This window comes from Rhinopithecus roxellana, chromosome 3 (genome assembly GCF_007565055.1).
Source record: "Rhinopithecus roxellana isolate Shanxi Qingling chromosome 3, ASM756505v1, whole genome shotgun sequence".
NCBI classification, from domain to species: Eukaryota; Metazoa; Chordata; class Mammalia; order Primates; family Cercopithecidae; genus Rhinopithecus; species Rhinopithecus roxellana.
This window is the reverse complement of record NC_044551.1, coordinates 86,674,478-86,686,878: the sequence shown is the minus strand read 5'-3', so window position 1 is coordinate 86,686,878 and position 12,401 is coordinate 86,674,478. Positions and strand designations below refer to the sequence as shown.

At 56.4% G+C, this 12,401-nt stretch overlaps 2 protein-coding genes across 4 annotated transcripts; one reads left to right on the top strand and one right to left on the bottom strand.

Moving 5' to 3' along the window:
• Positions 1–2,298: 2,298 nt before the first annotated feature.
• Positions 2,299–5,522, bottom strand: C3H5orf38 (chromosome 3 C5orf38 homolog). Its single transcript, XM_030927977.1, is given in 6 exon segments — positions 2,299–2,464; positions 2,467–2,653; positions 3,388–3,400; positions 4,918–4,967; positions 4,969–5,039; positions 5,197–5,522. Coding segments are annotated over 6 exon segments (684 nt in total). The 5' UTR covers positions 5,396–5,522; the 3' UTR covers positions 2,299–2,300.
• IRX2 (iroquois homeobox 2) lies at positions 5,238–11,802 on the top strand. Of its 3 annotated transcripts, XM_030927975.1 has the most exons (5): positions 5,556–6,495; positions 7,863–8,268; positions 8,598–9,305; positions 10,033–10,108; positions 10,838–11,802. In XM_030927975.1, exons 1-4 carry the CDS (start codon positions 6,247–6,249, stop codon positions 10,083–10,085), a joined length of 1,416 nt encoding a protein of 471 aa, XP_030783835.1. In that variant the 5' UTR covers positions 5,556–6,246; the 3' UTR covers positions 10,086–10,108; positions 10,838–11,802. The 3 variants fall into 3 exon arrangements, with proteins under 3 accessions (XP_030783836.1, XP_030783835.1, XP_030783834.1); XM_030927976.1 differs by lacking the exon at positions 5,556–6,495 and adding an exon at positions 5,238–5,326 and having other exon boundaries at positions 10,033–11,802; XM_030927974.1 differs by having other exon boundaries at positions 10,033–11,802.
• Positions 11,803–12,401: the final 599 nt, after the last annotated feature.

The following is a 12,401-nucleotide window of genomic DNA, read 5'->3' as shown; positions in this document are numbered from 1 at the left end:
CCTCCTGGTGCTGTAGAGGAGTCTTTGTTATTTACAGGTAGGGCAAATATCTTCTCCCCCGTTGGGGTCAGCAGTTTATGTTTTGTTCAAGAGACGTTTTTACTTTTAACACACTCAAATGTATCCATTTTTAAAATTTCTGCATTCCCAGTCGTATAGATATTAAAAAAAAAAAAAAAGCAAATAAAGCAAAACCCAACCCTCCCCTCCCCCTCCCCCTGCATATGTACTCCAGGGGTGTAGGATCTTGCAGAAGGGTTTGGGAAGGAGGAGTTCGGTGTGTGCCTAGCCATGTGCTGCCGAACCCCGGTCAGAGCTAGCTGTTCGGGCACACACGCCGAATTTACAGTTGGCAAAGAGTATTCAACACGGCCTCAAGATAAACGCTGTTTAGAGCCTCGCTGGTTGGATTAAATTAATTGTAAAAACACTCGAGAAAGTGTTTCCTTTTCTCTAACGTTTCTTGCGAGCGTGGAGTCCTATCTGCTCTCGTCGGGACGGAGCTGACCCCTGCACTCTCCGCAGCCTCCTGGGTGACCGCACACCCCGTGCCCCCCACCCCCACCGAGGCCAGCACCGAGGTGCGCTCTGGTGTTTAAAAAGAAGATTGCAAAGCCACGGAGGAGCTGCTGGAGGGACGGGGGATTGAGGGAGCTAAGTTCTGCGGAAGACTGTCTCCTGCACATTTAAAAGACACAACAAAAACAAAGCAAAGCCCTGACAACTCCACTTGACCAGAACAGCTTCAGCAAGACGCGCCGACCTCTCCGGGAAGCGCGAGTGCGCGCGTGTCTGCGTCTCTGTGCGGATCTGGGCCTGCCGTGCGCGTGTGTGCCGAGGTGAAACGGCGGCGGAGTTTCAAACATTTCATCTTCGAACCATCTCCTGTTGAGGAACTAAGGTGGTCAGGTGGTTGCTGATTCTGAAGAGGGTCTCTTTCAACTGCGATCGCTTCAAGGAACTCGGGTCTGTCCATTTCCACGGAAATGTCCTCTTTCCTCCCTCTCCAGGCGCTGCAGGCTCCCAGCGCCGCGCTCCCTCCCAGGCTGAAACCGCAGCTGGCGGGACGCGCCGTTTCCAGGGTGCGCTGGGTGAGAGCCGCCCACGAGCGGCCCAGTGTGGCGGGACCTCGAGCTGGAGCCGCGCGGACGCCTGACCACCAGGCGCTCCCGACCCGGACGGGGAGAAGGGCGACCCGGGGTGAGGGGGCGGGTCGCGTAGGAAGGAGGAGAGAGAAAGAGGGCGAAGCCAGCGCCAGATTAGGGAGGAGAGAAGGATAGAGACGGAGTCGGCGAGATGCTGGAGAATTCAAGATTGTGGAGACCCTGCGCGGGAGAGAAACTTCAGGAAGCACGTCGGAGGCGGGGCATCTGTGGAAGGAAGGCAAATTTTGCAGAGCAGTAAAGGAAGCCGGGAAGGGCAAGTTAGCCATGGGGAGACGTCGCAGAAATCCGGAGCTAAACACACGGCGGTTAAGTAAGCAAGAGCTGGTTAGCTGAATACGAGGTCCCTAGAATGTAAATTATAAATAAATACATAAAAAGGAAAGAAATGAAAGAAAAAGAAAAGAGCGCGCTGTAGGGTCCCAAGTCCAGGCGCTGGGAGCAGCCCGGGCGGGGACCCTCCCAGCCCACAGTAGCCGCCGCCCGGAGTCCCTAAAGTGAGCTCCCACGTGGCTACTCGGGGATCTCCCAGGCCTCGGGGGCCCATTTGAAAACCCCGAGAGGCCTCGCACATCCTGCCAGGACTGGAGCTGCTGGGACCGCTCAGTCTCCCACGGATGCTCTTCTGCGCGTGTTTTCCAGGAACACATTTAGGCCTCAGAAGCGTCTTTGAGAGCCTAGAAATGCCGGTTGCGCGTGAAATCCAGTCCAACCTACTCACAGAGTACAAGACCTGGAAACGACGTTTGAAAGAGATGTGCGTTCCATGTTGACTTAAATTTTGTTCTATTTATGACGACGTATTTGTTTTCAAAGAAAGGAAAAATTGCTTAGCCAAGCTTCTCATGTCCCCATCCCCCTGTTCCTGCCTCGCTCTTTCCCTCGACAAACGCGGGGAGCACTGGAACGGGAGAGCCAGTGACCGGTGACCGTGAATACGGTAGCGATGTGATTTGATGCATTGAAACTACTTACATTTCCAATGTTACTTCATTAAAGGAAACCCACATAAAACGTGTCTGTTCCATCTTAATTGCCAAAAAAGTTTGCCACACCCCCGAACGGTAACTGTTTCCCCCCAGACACCGAAAGCTCACAAGGAACCACAATGAGAAAGGATCAGGAACCGCTTAAGTTTTATTGAAATGCCTCGATGCCGTTTTTTCTTCTTCCCCGAATTAAGCCGCCGTGGGAGGAGGTGGGTCGCGCCCACCGTTGCCAGGACTCAGGCCGGCAGACACGGGCCACAGCGCCCCCTCGCCGCCCGCGCGCACGACTCCTGGCCTGCGTCGGCTCCTTCGTCCCCGCGACACGGAGGACTGCGCCGAGCCCGGCGAGCGCCCCGGCCTTCTCGGCCTGCCGCGTTCCCGGGGAGACCCCGAGCCCGAGCCAGAGCCTCCGAGGCCAGCTCGTCCTCGCGCTCGGCCTCGCAGGAAATCCCCATTCGCTGAGACTTGCATGTCCACGTGGACTCGTTCTAAATTCCTTGGCTGCTGGAGGGACAATAAAGAAAAATAGAAGTGTTAACTTTTTTCCCGTCTCCTAGAGCACACCTGGGAAAGGGGCAGGGCCCACCATGAACCTGAAACTGCACGTCGCCTGGGTTACTGTGGCCAGGGGTCGCGTTTTCAAAGCAGTTACTCGGTTTCCCCTGCGTGCCTGCTCAGTCCCTCCTTCCAGCTCAAATGGCAACTGAAAAACCGCAGAAGCCCAGTGCCCGGCCCTCCCCAGCGACCACACAGGCCTGAGCACCCCCTTCGCCCTTGAGCAAAACATCCCAGGCCCTCCTCTCCCCGAGCCGCGGCCTTGCGGCCCTCGTGGCCCCGAGACCGAGTCCGGGCTGAGTCCGCCACCCTCTCAAGCAGCCTTGCCGGGACCGCCGCGCCAAGACTCCACGCTGCCAGCATGTTTTCTTGTGATTGATTTTTTTTTTTTTTTTAAGAAGAAGACCAAGCCAACTTTAACTTAAGGAAAATGATTTTTTTCTTTAGTATCTGAGAGCTTTAAAGCAAAATGGAGTTTATATATTCCAATAACAATGACGAGTGTAAGTTTTCAATGTCCCTGCGTAGTCATTTTAATTTGCTACAGTCACTACCAATAAAAACGGCATGTAGTGAGGGTCGACTGTTTAATAGTGCAAGGTAGACGGTTTTTATTAGTAACAGGCAGCAACGGTATGGAAAATTTAGATTTCAGTGGAGGAGTATAATACACACAGGACGGGAAGAGCCCATCTTCAAACTCCCAGCACTGAGCTAAACAGAGGGGAAGGGCAGGCGGCGTTTCTGGAGATGCACCCTGGGTGAGGGGACCCTCCCGGTCACTGCACGTGTCTGGTTATATATTTAATTGATGTCAGAATCGACTGTATCCAAAGCAGACACTCCAGCTCCAAACTGAGGATGTTTTTGTAATAACTGGCTGTTTTCTCTTCTGTCCCTGGAAGAGGTCAGGCCCGGGGGTGTCAAGGGAGGGGGAGGGAGGATGAGCCCCATATGCTAATGAAACCACAGCGGGAACCGCTCTTTAGAAATGGAAATACTCCAGGCCAGTCCTCCCTGGTGATAAAAATTACACCCGATTTTTTTTCATTTAAACTGATCTGATCGGAAAAGAACCCTAAAAGCTGCCATCTGATCTGCCAGTGTTTGTGTTTGCTATCCAGCGTGTGGGCCTCTTATTTACCCCTCTTCTTGGAGGAATTTCCTCCCAGGAAGCGAAAAAATGTCGCAGACTGTCGAGGGCTCGCCCAACCCCGCTGCTTCCTCTCTCTGTCTGTTTTCAACTCTATAGTAATTGAATAAAAGTATCTGCGCTGAGCTGAATTAGGATGTCCCAGGTGGACTCGCAGCATGGTTGAAACCCCCCTGCTGGGTCGTTGCAGGAGCCCCAGCCTGTGGGAACGAGGAGTCTGTGGGTGGAGGGAGCGGTGGTCGTGGGTGTGTGTGCGTGTGCGTGTGCCTGTGCTGAGATGACCTGGAGAGGATGTGTGCAGGATGGGGGTGTGGTTTGTAGGAAGAGTGATGGAGGAGCAGTGTGGGCGAAGGGGTGGGTGGGAGAACTAGTAAGGGGCGACTGGCTTGGCTCGGGAGCTCCTGGCGGGAGGGGTAACATGCCTGGATCGCGCCTACCGGGAGAGTCGCCCTGCCTGCCGGCTCAGGAGGAGCCTCCTCAAGCCCAGCACTGCAGTTTGCAACTGGTTCCGGTGCACCTGGGGAAAGACAGCCTGACGCCGTGAGTGTTCCTCTTGCACCCTGGACCAGGCTGGTAACCCGAGCTCCGCTCCCTCCGCGCCGCTGCAGCTGCACGACGGGGAGGCCGCAACATGCCCTGCGTCCTGAGATCACCAAGGCCGCTCCGCAGGCTGCAGGGCCAGCGGGGTCCAGGAGTCGGCTGCAGGCCCAAACTGAGGCCCGCCCCAGGCCACAGCGCTCTCTCTCCTCCACCGCACCCACCCGAGACGGCTTCCGAGGATAGAGGCACCTGTTGGGTGGGTGCTCCCAATAGGCCAGCACAGACCTGACACTCTTCCATCCCCCTGAGCGCCCCCCATAGGTGATCCTTCGGAGTGGGCAGTCAGACGCCCTCTTCGGCCATCCCCAAGTGGAAGAGGGATGAAGAAGCTGATGGGGAGCGGGTTCTAGGAAGCTGAGGTCCCAGGGACGCTCGCCAACCGCCTCGATTCTGAGCCCCACAAGGCAATCGCCCCCCAACTCCAGCCGCGCGTCACCTGAGCTACCTGTAATGCCACTGCACCGGAGGCGCCAGCCTGAGCTCCTGCCGGTTCCCGAGGTGACGGGGGAGGCTTCAGGTCCTGCCAGAGGCGGTTTGTCGGGTAACAATCATCCCCCCAGTGTTTTGACAACACAAATCCGAAAGAGGAGTCAACTTAGAAAAACAAAATAAAATAAAACTCTTCAGGGGACGGCGTCTTCTCAGGTGAAGCCCTGGCGGCATCCCCAACAGTGGAAAGTCGTAACGTTCAGGGCCCCGGGGGTTGCGCTGCGGATTTGGGGGCGGAAAGCTCACCTCAGGGCCCTCCTGGCAATTCGCAACCAAGGAGCCCCGGATCCAGGTCCGTGCTGCGAGGAGCTGGCCGCGAGGGGGAGGCGACCAGACGCGAGGCCACGCGGGGAGCCTCCGGCCGGGAGGCCGAGCAGGTCCGGGACCGTGGAAGTGAGAGCCGCGCGCACTGCCCAGAGGAGGACCCCAGCCGCGGGCGCCACCATCCTGACCTCCCCACTTCCCTGCGACTTCCGGATTGGACACAAGGGCCCAGCCTCCTCGGGGTGCACAGCGGGACAGACCGTGAGCCCCCCAAGTGGACCCGGCCTGGCCTGACCGCGGGCGGCCTCTGCCTAGTCCGCGAGGGTGGAGAAGGGGGTGGGGGGCGGGGTAGTGGCTGGAAGAGGCGGGGGCCGGGCGGGGGGGAACAAGGTGGCCGGGGACGGTGGGAGCCAGCCGGAGCGGGGCAGGGGACGTGGCTGCGAGTGGGTGGGAGTGGGAGGAGTGCGCGCCGGGGCACGCAGCGCGGCCGCGCCGGGCTCAGGTCCGCGAGCCGCGGGCTGGGGTCGGAGCTGCTAGAGAGGCGGCTGCGCCACAAAAGCCTGTCGTTCCCTCCCGCTGCCCGCCTCCGTCGCCTCCTCCCTCCCCCGCCTGCCTTCCTTCTCTCTGCCCCTCCCCCGGCCGCGGCCTGGAGGCTGGAGCGGGCGGAGCAGGGGAGGGGCGGACCCCCGAATATGCAGATGAGCGCGTGATGGACAGCTGCGCGTTCCAATGTCCCTCGGAAACTCGAGCGCTCCTTCCTCAACTCCTCACTCCCGACTCCAGACTCCCCCAAACCCCGACCGCCGGCCTGGCGCGCGGCTGCGCCCACCGGCTCCGCGCTGCAGCCTCCGCCACCGCCACCCCGCCGCAGCCCCGGCCCGCGGGCCGCCCAGGCTAGTGCCCGGGCCGGCCTGCCTCCGCCCGCCGTCCGGGTGCCCGTCGCCGCGCCGCGCCCCGGCCGGGCGTGGATGGAGGGCGCCGCGCGCCCTGCCCGCTGCTCGGCGTGACGCGGGCCCGGCGCCCCGCGCCCACCATGTCCTACCCGCAGGGCTACCTGTACCAGGCGCCCGGTTCGCTGGCGCTCTACTCGTGCCCGGCCTACGGCGCGTCGGCTCTGGCGGCTCCGCGCAGCGAGGAGCTGGCGCGCTCGGCGTCGGGCTCGGCGTTCAGCCCCTACCCGGGCTCGGCGGCCTTCACAGCGCAGGCGGCCACCGGCTTCGGGAGCCCGCTGCAGTACTCGGCCGACGCCGCCGCCGCCGCCGCCGGCTTCCCGTCCTACATGGTAACCGGGAGCGGGCGGGACGCAGGACTCCGGGGCGCCCGCGGAGCGGAGCTAGGGTTCGGCGGGCGGGGGCCGCTGGGAATGTGGCGCGGCCGGCGACTCAGGAGTCGCCGGCTCGGTTGCCCGCCCGGCAGGCTGAGCCGGGCCCCGGGTGAGGAGGGCAGCGCGGCCGGCGGGGAGGTCCCTGAGTCCGGCCGGGACCCGCGCTCCCCCGGCGCGTCCCCTCGGCTCGCCGGCTAATTTTCTCTGAGAGTCTGGGAAGTGCCTCTCCGCCGGGGGCCGGGGTCTGGCCCGGTTTGTCCCTCGTTCCCGCACCGCAGCCTGGGAAGGCGTTGGGAGCGGGTTGTGTGCTCGCCTACATTGGCGTGGGGCGCGAGGGTCCACGTCACTGCGGCCTCTGGGCCGACGGCCAGGCGGTTCGCATTCACTCGCGGGGCTCGGAGCGGCGGGGGCCACCGGGGGTCACCGAGTTGGGCCCGGGAGCCGAACATCCAGCTGCGGCTCCCGAGTCCATCCGAGGTGCCCAGGTTTCGGCCTTAATCTGTCCGGCGGACCATGCTTTCAAAAATCGTGCATGCGGGCGTGTGACCCGCTAAGGGCCGCCTGAGTGCTCCGTGCCCCGAGCGTAGCTTCTGCTCCGGCGACCTGGGGCGGCCCGCGAGTCTTGAGGTTCCTGAGCTGGGCCGGGCCCGGGCCGCAGCGAAGCACGTTACGGGCGATTGAGGCCATTACGGGATTGTCACCACTCCCGTCCCTCGGCGGAATTTCTGGGCAGCGACCGAGTCGCTGGGGCCTTGGCGAAGGCTGCAAACGTCTCGAATTTAAAAGTTAAAAGATGAATTAAAATGCTAATTACGGCGTATTTGAAGAATTCGAAACGGTGACTGGCTTCTGAGTTGCAAATTGGATTTGCCCAGCTTTAGAGCAGTGAATAGTGAATTGGGGGCTCTGGGGTGTTTTTTTAACCATATAAGGGCGGGGAAGAGGGAGTAGGGGGAGGCAGCGGCACTCCAGGCAACGGCAGAAATTTAGATATCAAAGAGCTACCTGTGGGCCTGTGTGCGTGCACGTGCGAGGGTTTGTGTACATCGCCACGCGCAGCTCCGGAACACTTGGGGGAAGATGGGTCATTTTAGGAAAATGAAATAGTTTAAAAATTCGAGAATAAAACTATGATACTTTTTGTGATCAACAGCTGGTCCCGAACCACACTGCGTTTTTCCTGCTCTTTTGCCGCGGGAAGCGCAGCCCCAGAGCCAGAGACTCACGGGGGAACGGTGGCCGTGGGCTGGCGGAGGGGCGGCATCCTCCGGCTGGTTGCTCGCTGGCTCTCTGCACACTCCACTCACAGGCTCTTTTGGTTCCAGGGCGCACCCTACGACGCGCACACCACCGGCATGACCGGCGCCATCAGCTACCACCCGTATGGCAGCGCGGCCTACCCGTACCAGCTCAACGACCCCGCGTACCGCAAGAACGCCACGCGGGACGCCACGGCCACGCTCAAGGCCTGGCTCAACGAGCACCGCAAGAACCCCTACCCCACCAAGGGCGAGAAGATCATGCTGGCCATCATCACCAAGATGACCCTCACCCAGGTCTCCACCTGGTTCGCCAACGCGCGCCGGCGCCTCAAGAAGGAGAACAAGATGACCTGGGCCCCGAGGAACAAAAGCGAGGATGAGGATGAGGACGAGGGCGATGCGGCCAGAAGCAAGGACGAGAGTCCCGATAAGGCGCAGGAGGGCACGGAGACCTCGGCGGAGGACGAAGGTGAGCGGGCAGCGGCCGGCGCAAGGTCTCGGGGCGCTTTCTTCCCAGGCGGGGCGCAGAGCTAAGGTCGGGAGGACGCTGCCCACCGGACATCCCAGGTCCGGGTCCGAGCCCCAGCCGCCCCGCATGGGTCTGGGGTCGCCGGGATTTGAGCGAGCGATTCCTGGGGCGCTGCCCGGGGAGATCAGGCTCCCCCTGTCACGTGGCCGGGTGGGGGCGAGGTGAGGGGTCCTATGGGGAGGGCCCAGTGCCGCAGGACAAGGGGCGGAGGGGGCTCCAGGTGCCTGCGCTGTCCCCTGGTGCCACCCACCGTGCCCGCGCCCCCGCAGGGATCAGCCTGCACGTGGACTCGCTCACGGATCACTCGTGCTCGGCTGAGTCGGACGGGGAGAAGCTTCCTTGCCGTGCCGGGGACCCCCTGTGCGAATCGGGCTCCGAGTGCAAGGACAAGTACGACGACCTGGAGGACGACGAGGACGACGACGAGGAGGGCGAGCGGGGCCTGGCGCCGCCCAAGCCCGTGACCTCGTCGCCGCTCACCGGCTTGGAGGCGCCGCTGCTGAGCCCCCCGCCCGAGGCTGCGCCCCGCGGTGGCGGCAAGACGCCCCAGGGCAGCCGGACGTCTCCGGGCGCGCCGCCCCCCGCCAGCAAGCCCAAGCTGTGGTCGCTGGCCGAGATCGCCACGTCGGACCTCAAGCAGCCGAGCCTTGGCCCGGGCTGCGGGCCACCTGGGCTGCCCGTAGCCGCCGCGCCGGCCTCATCCGGGGCACCGCCGGGAGGCTCGCCCTACCCTGCCTCGCCGCTGCTAGGCCGCCCCCTGTACTACACGTCGCCCTTCTACGGCAACTACACAAACTACGGGAACTTGAACGCGGCGCTGCAGGGCCAGGGCCTCCTGCGGTACAACTCCGCGGCCGCGGCCCCTGGCGAGGCCCTGCACGCCGCGCCCAAGGCAGCCAGCGACGCGGGCAAGGCGGGCGCGCACCCGCTCGAGTCCCACTACCGGCCCCCGGGCGGCGGCTACGAGCCCAAGAAAGGTAGGCAGCCCGCGACCGGGGGCGCCCGGGAGGGGAGGGAGAGCCAGCCCCGGGGAGGCGGAGCGCTCGGGAGACCCGGGGGAGGGTCCGGGAAGAAGATCCAGGGGACCGCTCCTGGGACCCAGAATTAGCAGAGTGAGGGCGGAGGGCGAGATGGAAGCCAAAGAAGGTGCGGCCCTCTTTTTACACTTGCCGTGTTATTATTTATTTTTACTTAATTTACTGTTATTTTGACTATTATTATCTTGGCTGTCTTAGTTTCGGCAAACCCAGATTGCCACGAAATTCCAATTACAGCGTGTCCCCCTAATGAGCCTGGGTGTGTTTCGGTGTCTTGTTGGTTAAGGAGTCAGAGTTGAATCTGCTTTTCTGCCGTTGGCTAGAAGCAAACAGAAAGTTCCAGTTACTCTCAGAGGCGTTTGTCTTCAAAAGAGAAAATCAAACGTTTTTTCCGCTTTTTGTTGTTGTTCTGAAAGAAAACCATTTTTTCCCCCCTGTTCTATATTGCCTCTGTTGCTCCTGAGTCAGGCTACCCGAAGGAGGAGCTCAAGGGGGAAAGTTAAGAACTAGGGAACATCACCAAAAGTCGTCTCAGATAGCAGCCCTGAAGACAGTCGGTTTCCCAAACTGCCGTTTGCCCGGGAGTGGAGGATGGTGGGTGCACGGTGGTCTGCGCAGTCAGCAGGCTGTGGGATCGGTTCTGACTAACTGCCCACTCCCCTGACAGATGCCAGCGAGGGCTGCACCGTGGTTGGCGGGGGCGTCCAGCCCTACCTATAGAAGAGCCGAGCACAGCAATGCAAGTAAGTGGGCACCCTGGTGCTTCCCAGACCCTCTGGAGCCTCCCAGCACCAGCTTGCTTCATGTGTTTTTCTTGCTTCTGGTCATGGGGTTAGAAGACAGAGCATTTCAATCTTGTCCAGTCTTTTCTTTCCTCAAGGGGGAAACTATCTTTTCTGTTTTATAGATTCCCTCTTTTTGGCACAAGTTCTATCACTCCTTTACCTAGGGAAAGAAAATATATATGTGTGTGTGTGTGTGTAATATATATATGTGTGTATATATAGTACATGTGTGTATATATATATATTACACACTACTGTTGTTTTCTTTTGAAACAATAGATTATTACAATCTGGGCATTCGTATGCAATTTAGAGCCATTTTTACTATGCTAGACACATAATACACACATGCTTTGATGAGCTTGGGCTACCAAAACTCGGAGTAGCAAAAATCTTTATAGATGATGTTTGCAAAATAAGACTGAAGAGACACAAGGCGTCCTAGTCTTTTATCAGCCCTTCCCAACCTCCCCTCCACCCATGTCCAAGTGGACAGGACTCTGACATTCTCCTGGGGCTCACAACAGCATCTGAAAAAATTTGTTGCTTTGCAACGAGTCAGAATTACTAAGTGTAGATCTTGAAGATAAGAAAGAGGTAGAACCACTTCAGATCAACTCGTTTTTATAATGGTGTTGGTGTGGAACTGAAAGATTGGGGATGATTTGGTTTTTCCTTGGTCCACAGGTAGGTGTCACAATTGCTTTGGAAAAAAAAAAAAAAAAAAAAAAAAAAAAAAAAAAAAAAAAAAAAAAAGTCAGGAGGCCATTCTCCCTTCCCAAGCTCATAAATTTACAGATACAACAAACAGATGTCTAAATCCAGACCACATCTTGTGCCACTGTAAAAGAGAAGGATCCACACAGCACTGTCAACCCACAGACTCTAACAATTGGAACAGACTATTGTTGGACATACGTGAATTTGTTGGCATAGTATAGTTTCCCCTATGTATGTGTGACTTTTGAAAACAATCTGTTTTTCTCAGGATATCTTGAATTGATCACTTCATTGCCACGGTATATATTCTATAGGTGTGATAGGATTTACTGTAAAGTTTATTTGTAAAAGATGTACACAGTAGAAATAAAACGTGATTGAAGAACTTGAGTACTTCAGAAGTGGAAACAAATTTGATATTTATTTTTATAATGATATAAAGCTTCTAGTAATTTATGCAAGTTGTATTGCAATGGAATCTAAACTTTTTGTAAATAAATTCTGCCTGGTTTTTATTTGAACATTGCTGGTTATACAATCTTTGTTGGTTGTTTAACACGAATTCTTTACTAATTTATATCTTAAATTGTAAATAAAAACAGACTAGTCTACAATAATATGGTGTTTGGGGCTTATTTTTCCTAGAAGAATGATTTGGGGTGGAGCTCCAGTGATAACCTCCAGGTGATCTGATCTCACCTTTTTAATGAAAAGCTGTGTGAAATAAACTCTCCTTTCCTGATCATTAAAAAAAAAAAAAAAAAAAAATCAGATGGAAGAGAAGTATACAATCAGGAGAAACATGTACTCTAGATGATTTCTATATATGTATTGCAAAAAACAAAAAAAAAGATTTTTGTGCCCTGAGTATGCTAATTACTTGTTAGTGTAAATTTTTAAAACTTGGCAAAATAAAATGATCTGACACCCTATGCATTTTATATTTATTTCTGATGCTGGCTTCTTGAACCTCCTTAGTAAACCAAACTGGAGAATAATATTGATAATGGAGAGTTACACCCTCCCAGCAATAAATTACTGATGGAAATAATTGTTTTTTTAAAGCCTGAATTATCCAAATTGGCCTAATTATTCAAATTTATGGAAGGATTTCTTAACTCTCCTTTTCCTATAATGCACATTAAACCTAGGGTGAGGATCTGGGGGGAGGGACTTACTTTCCTTTCAGTGGCTCTTACTCTTACCCTGGGGGAAGAGAAACCTTTAAACAACCTTAGACTACTGCCTCTTTATTGTGTTACTCACTTTCTAATTATAGGACAAGCCTAAAATTTGTAGTCAAGTAACATATCCCCTTTGATTAGTATCATAAAAGTAGCAAGCCTGTCACTTTAATTTTCAGCAAAATTATATGGATATCCATATAATATAATTTCAGAGAAGAAATGAACAATCATTTATTTCCTCTCAAAAGATAAATTGAGTGAATATAACTTACGGTCATAAAACAAGAATAATAGCTTCTTAGATTGCCCTTTAATCAATCATACACTTATTTTTCAAGAGGTTC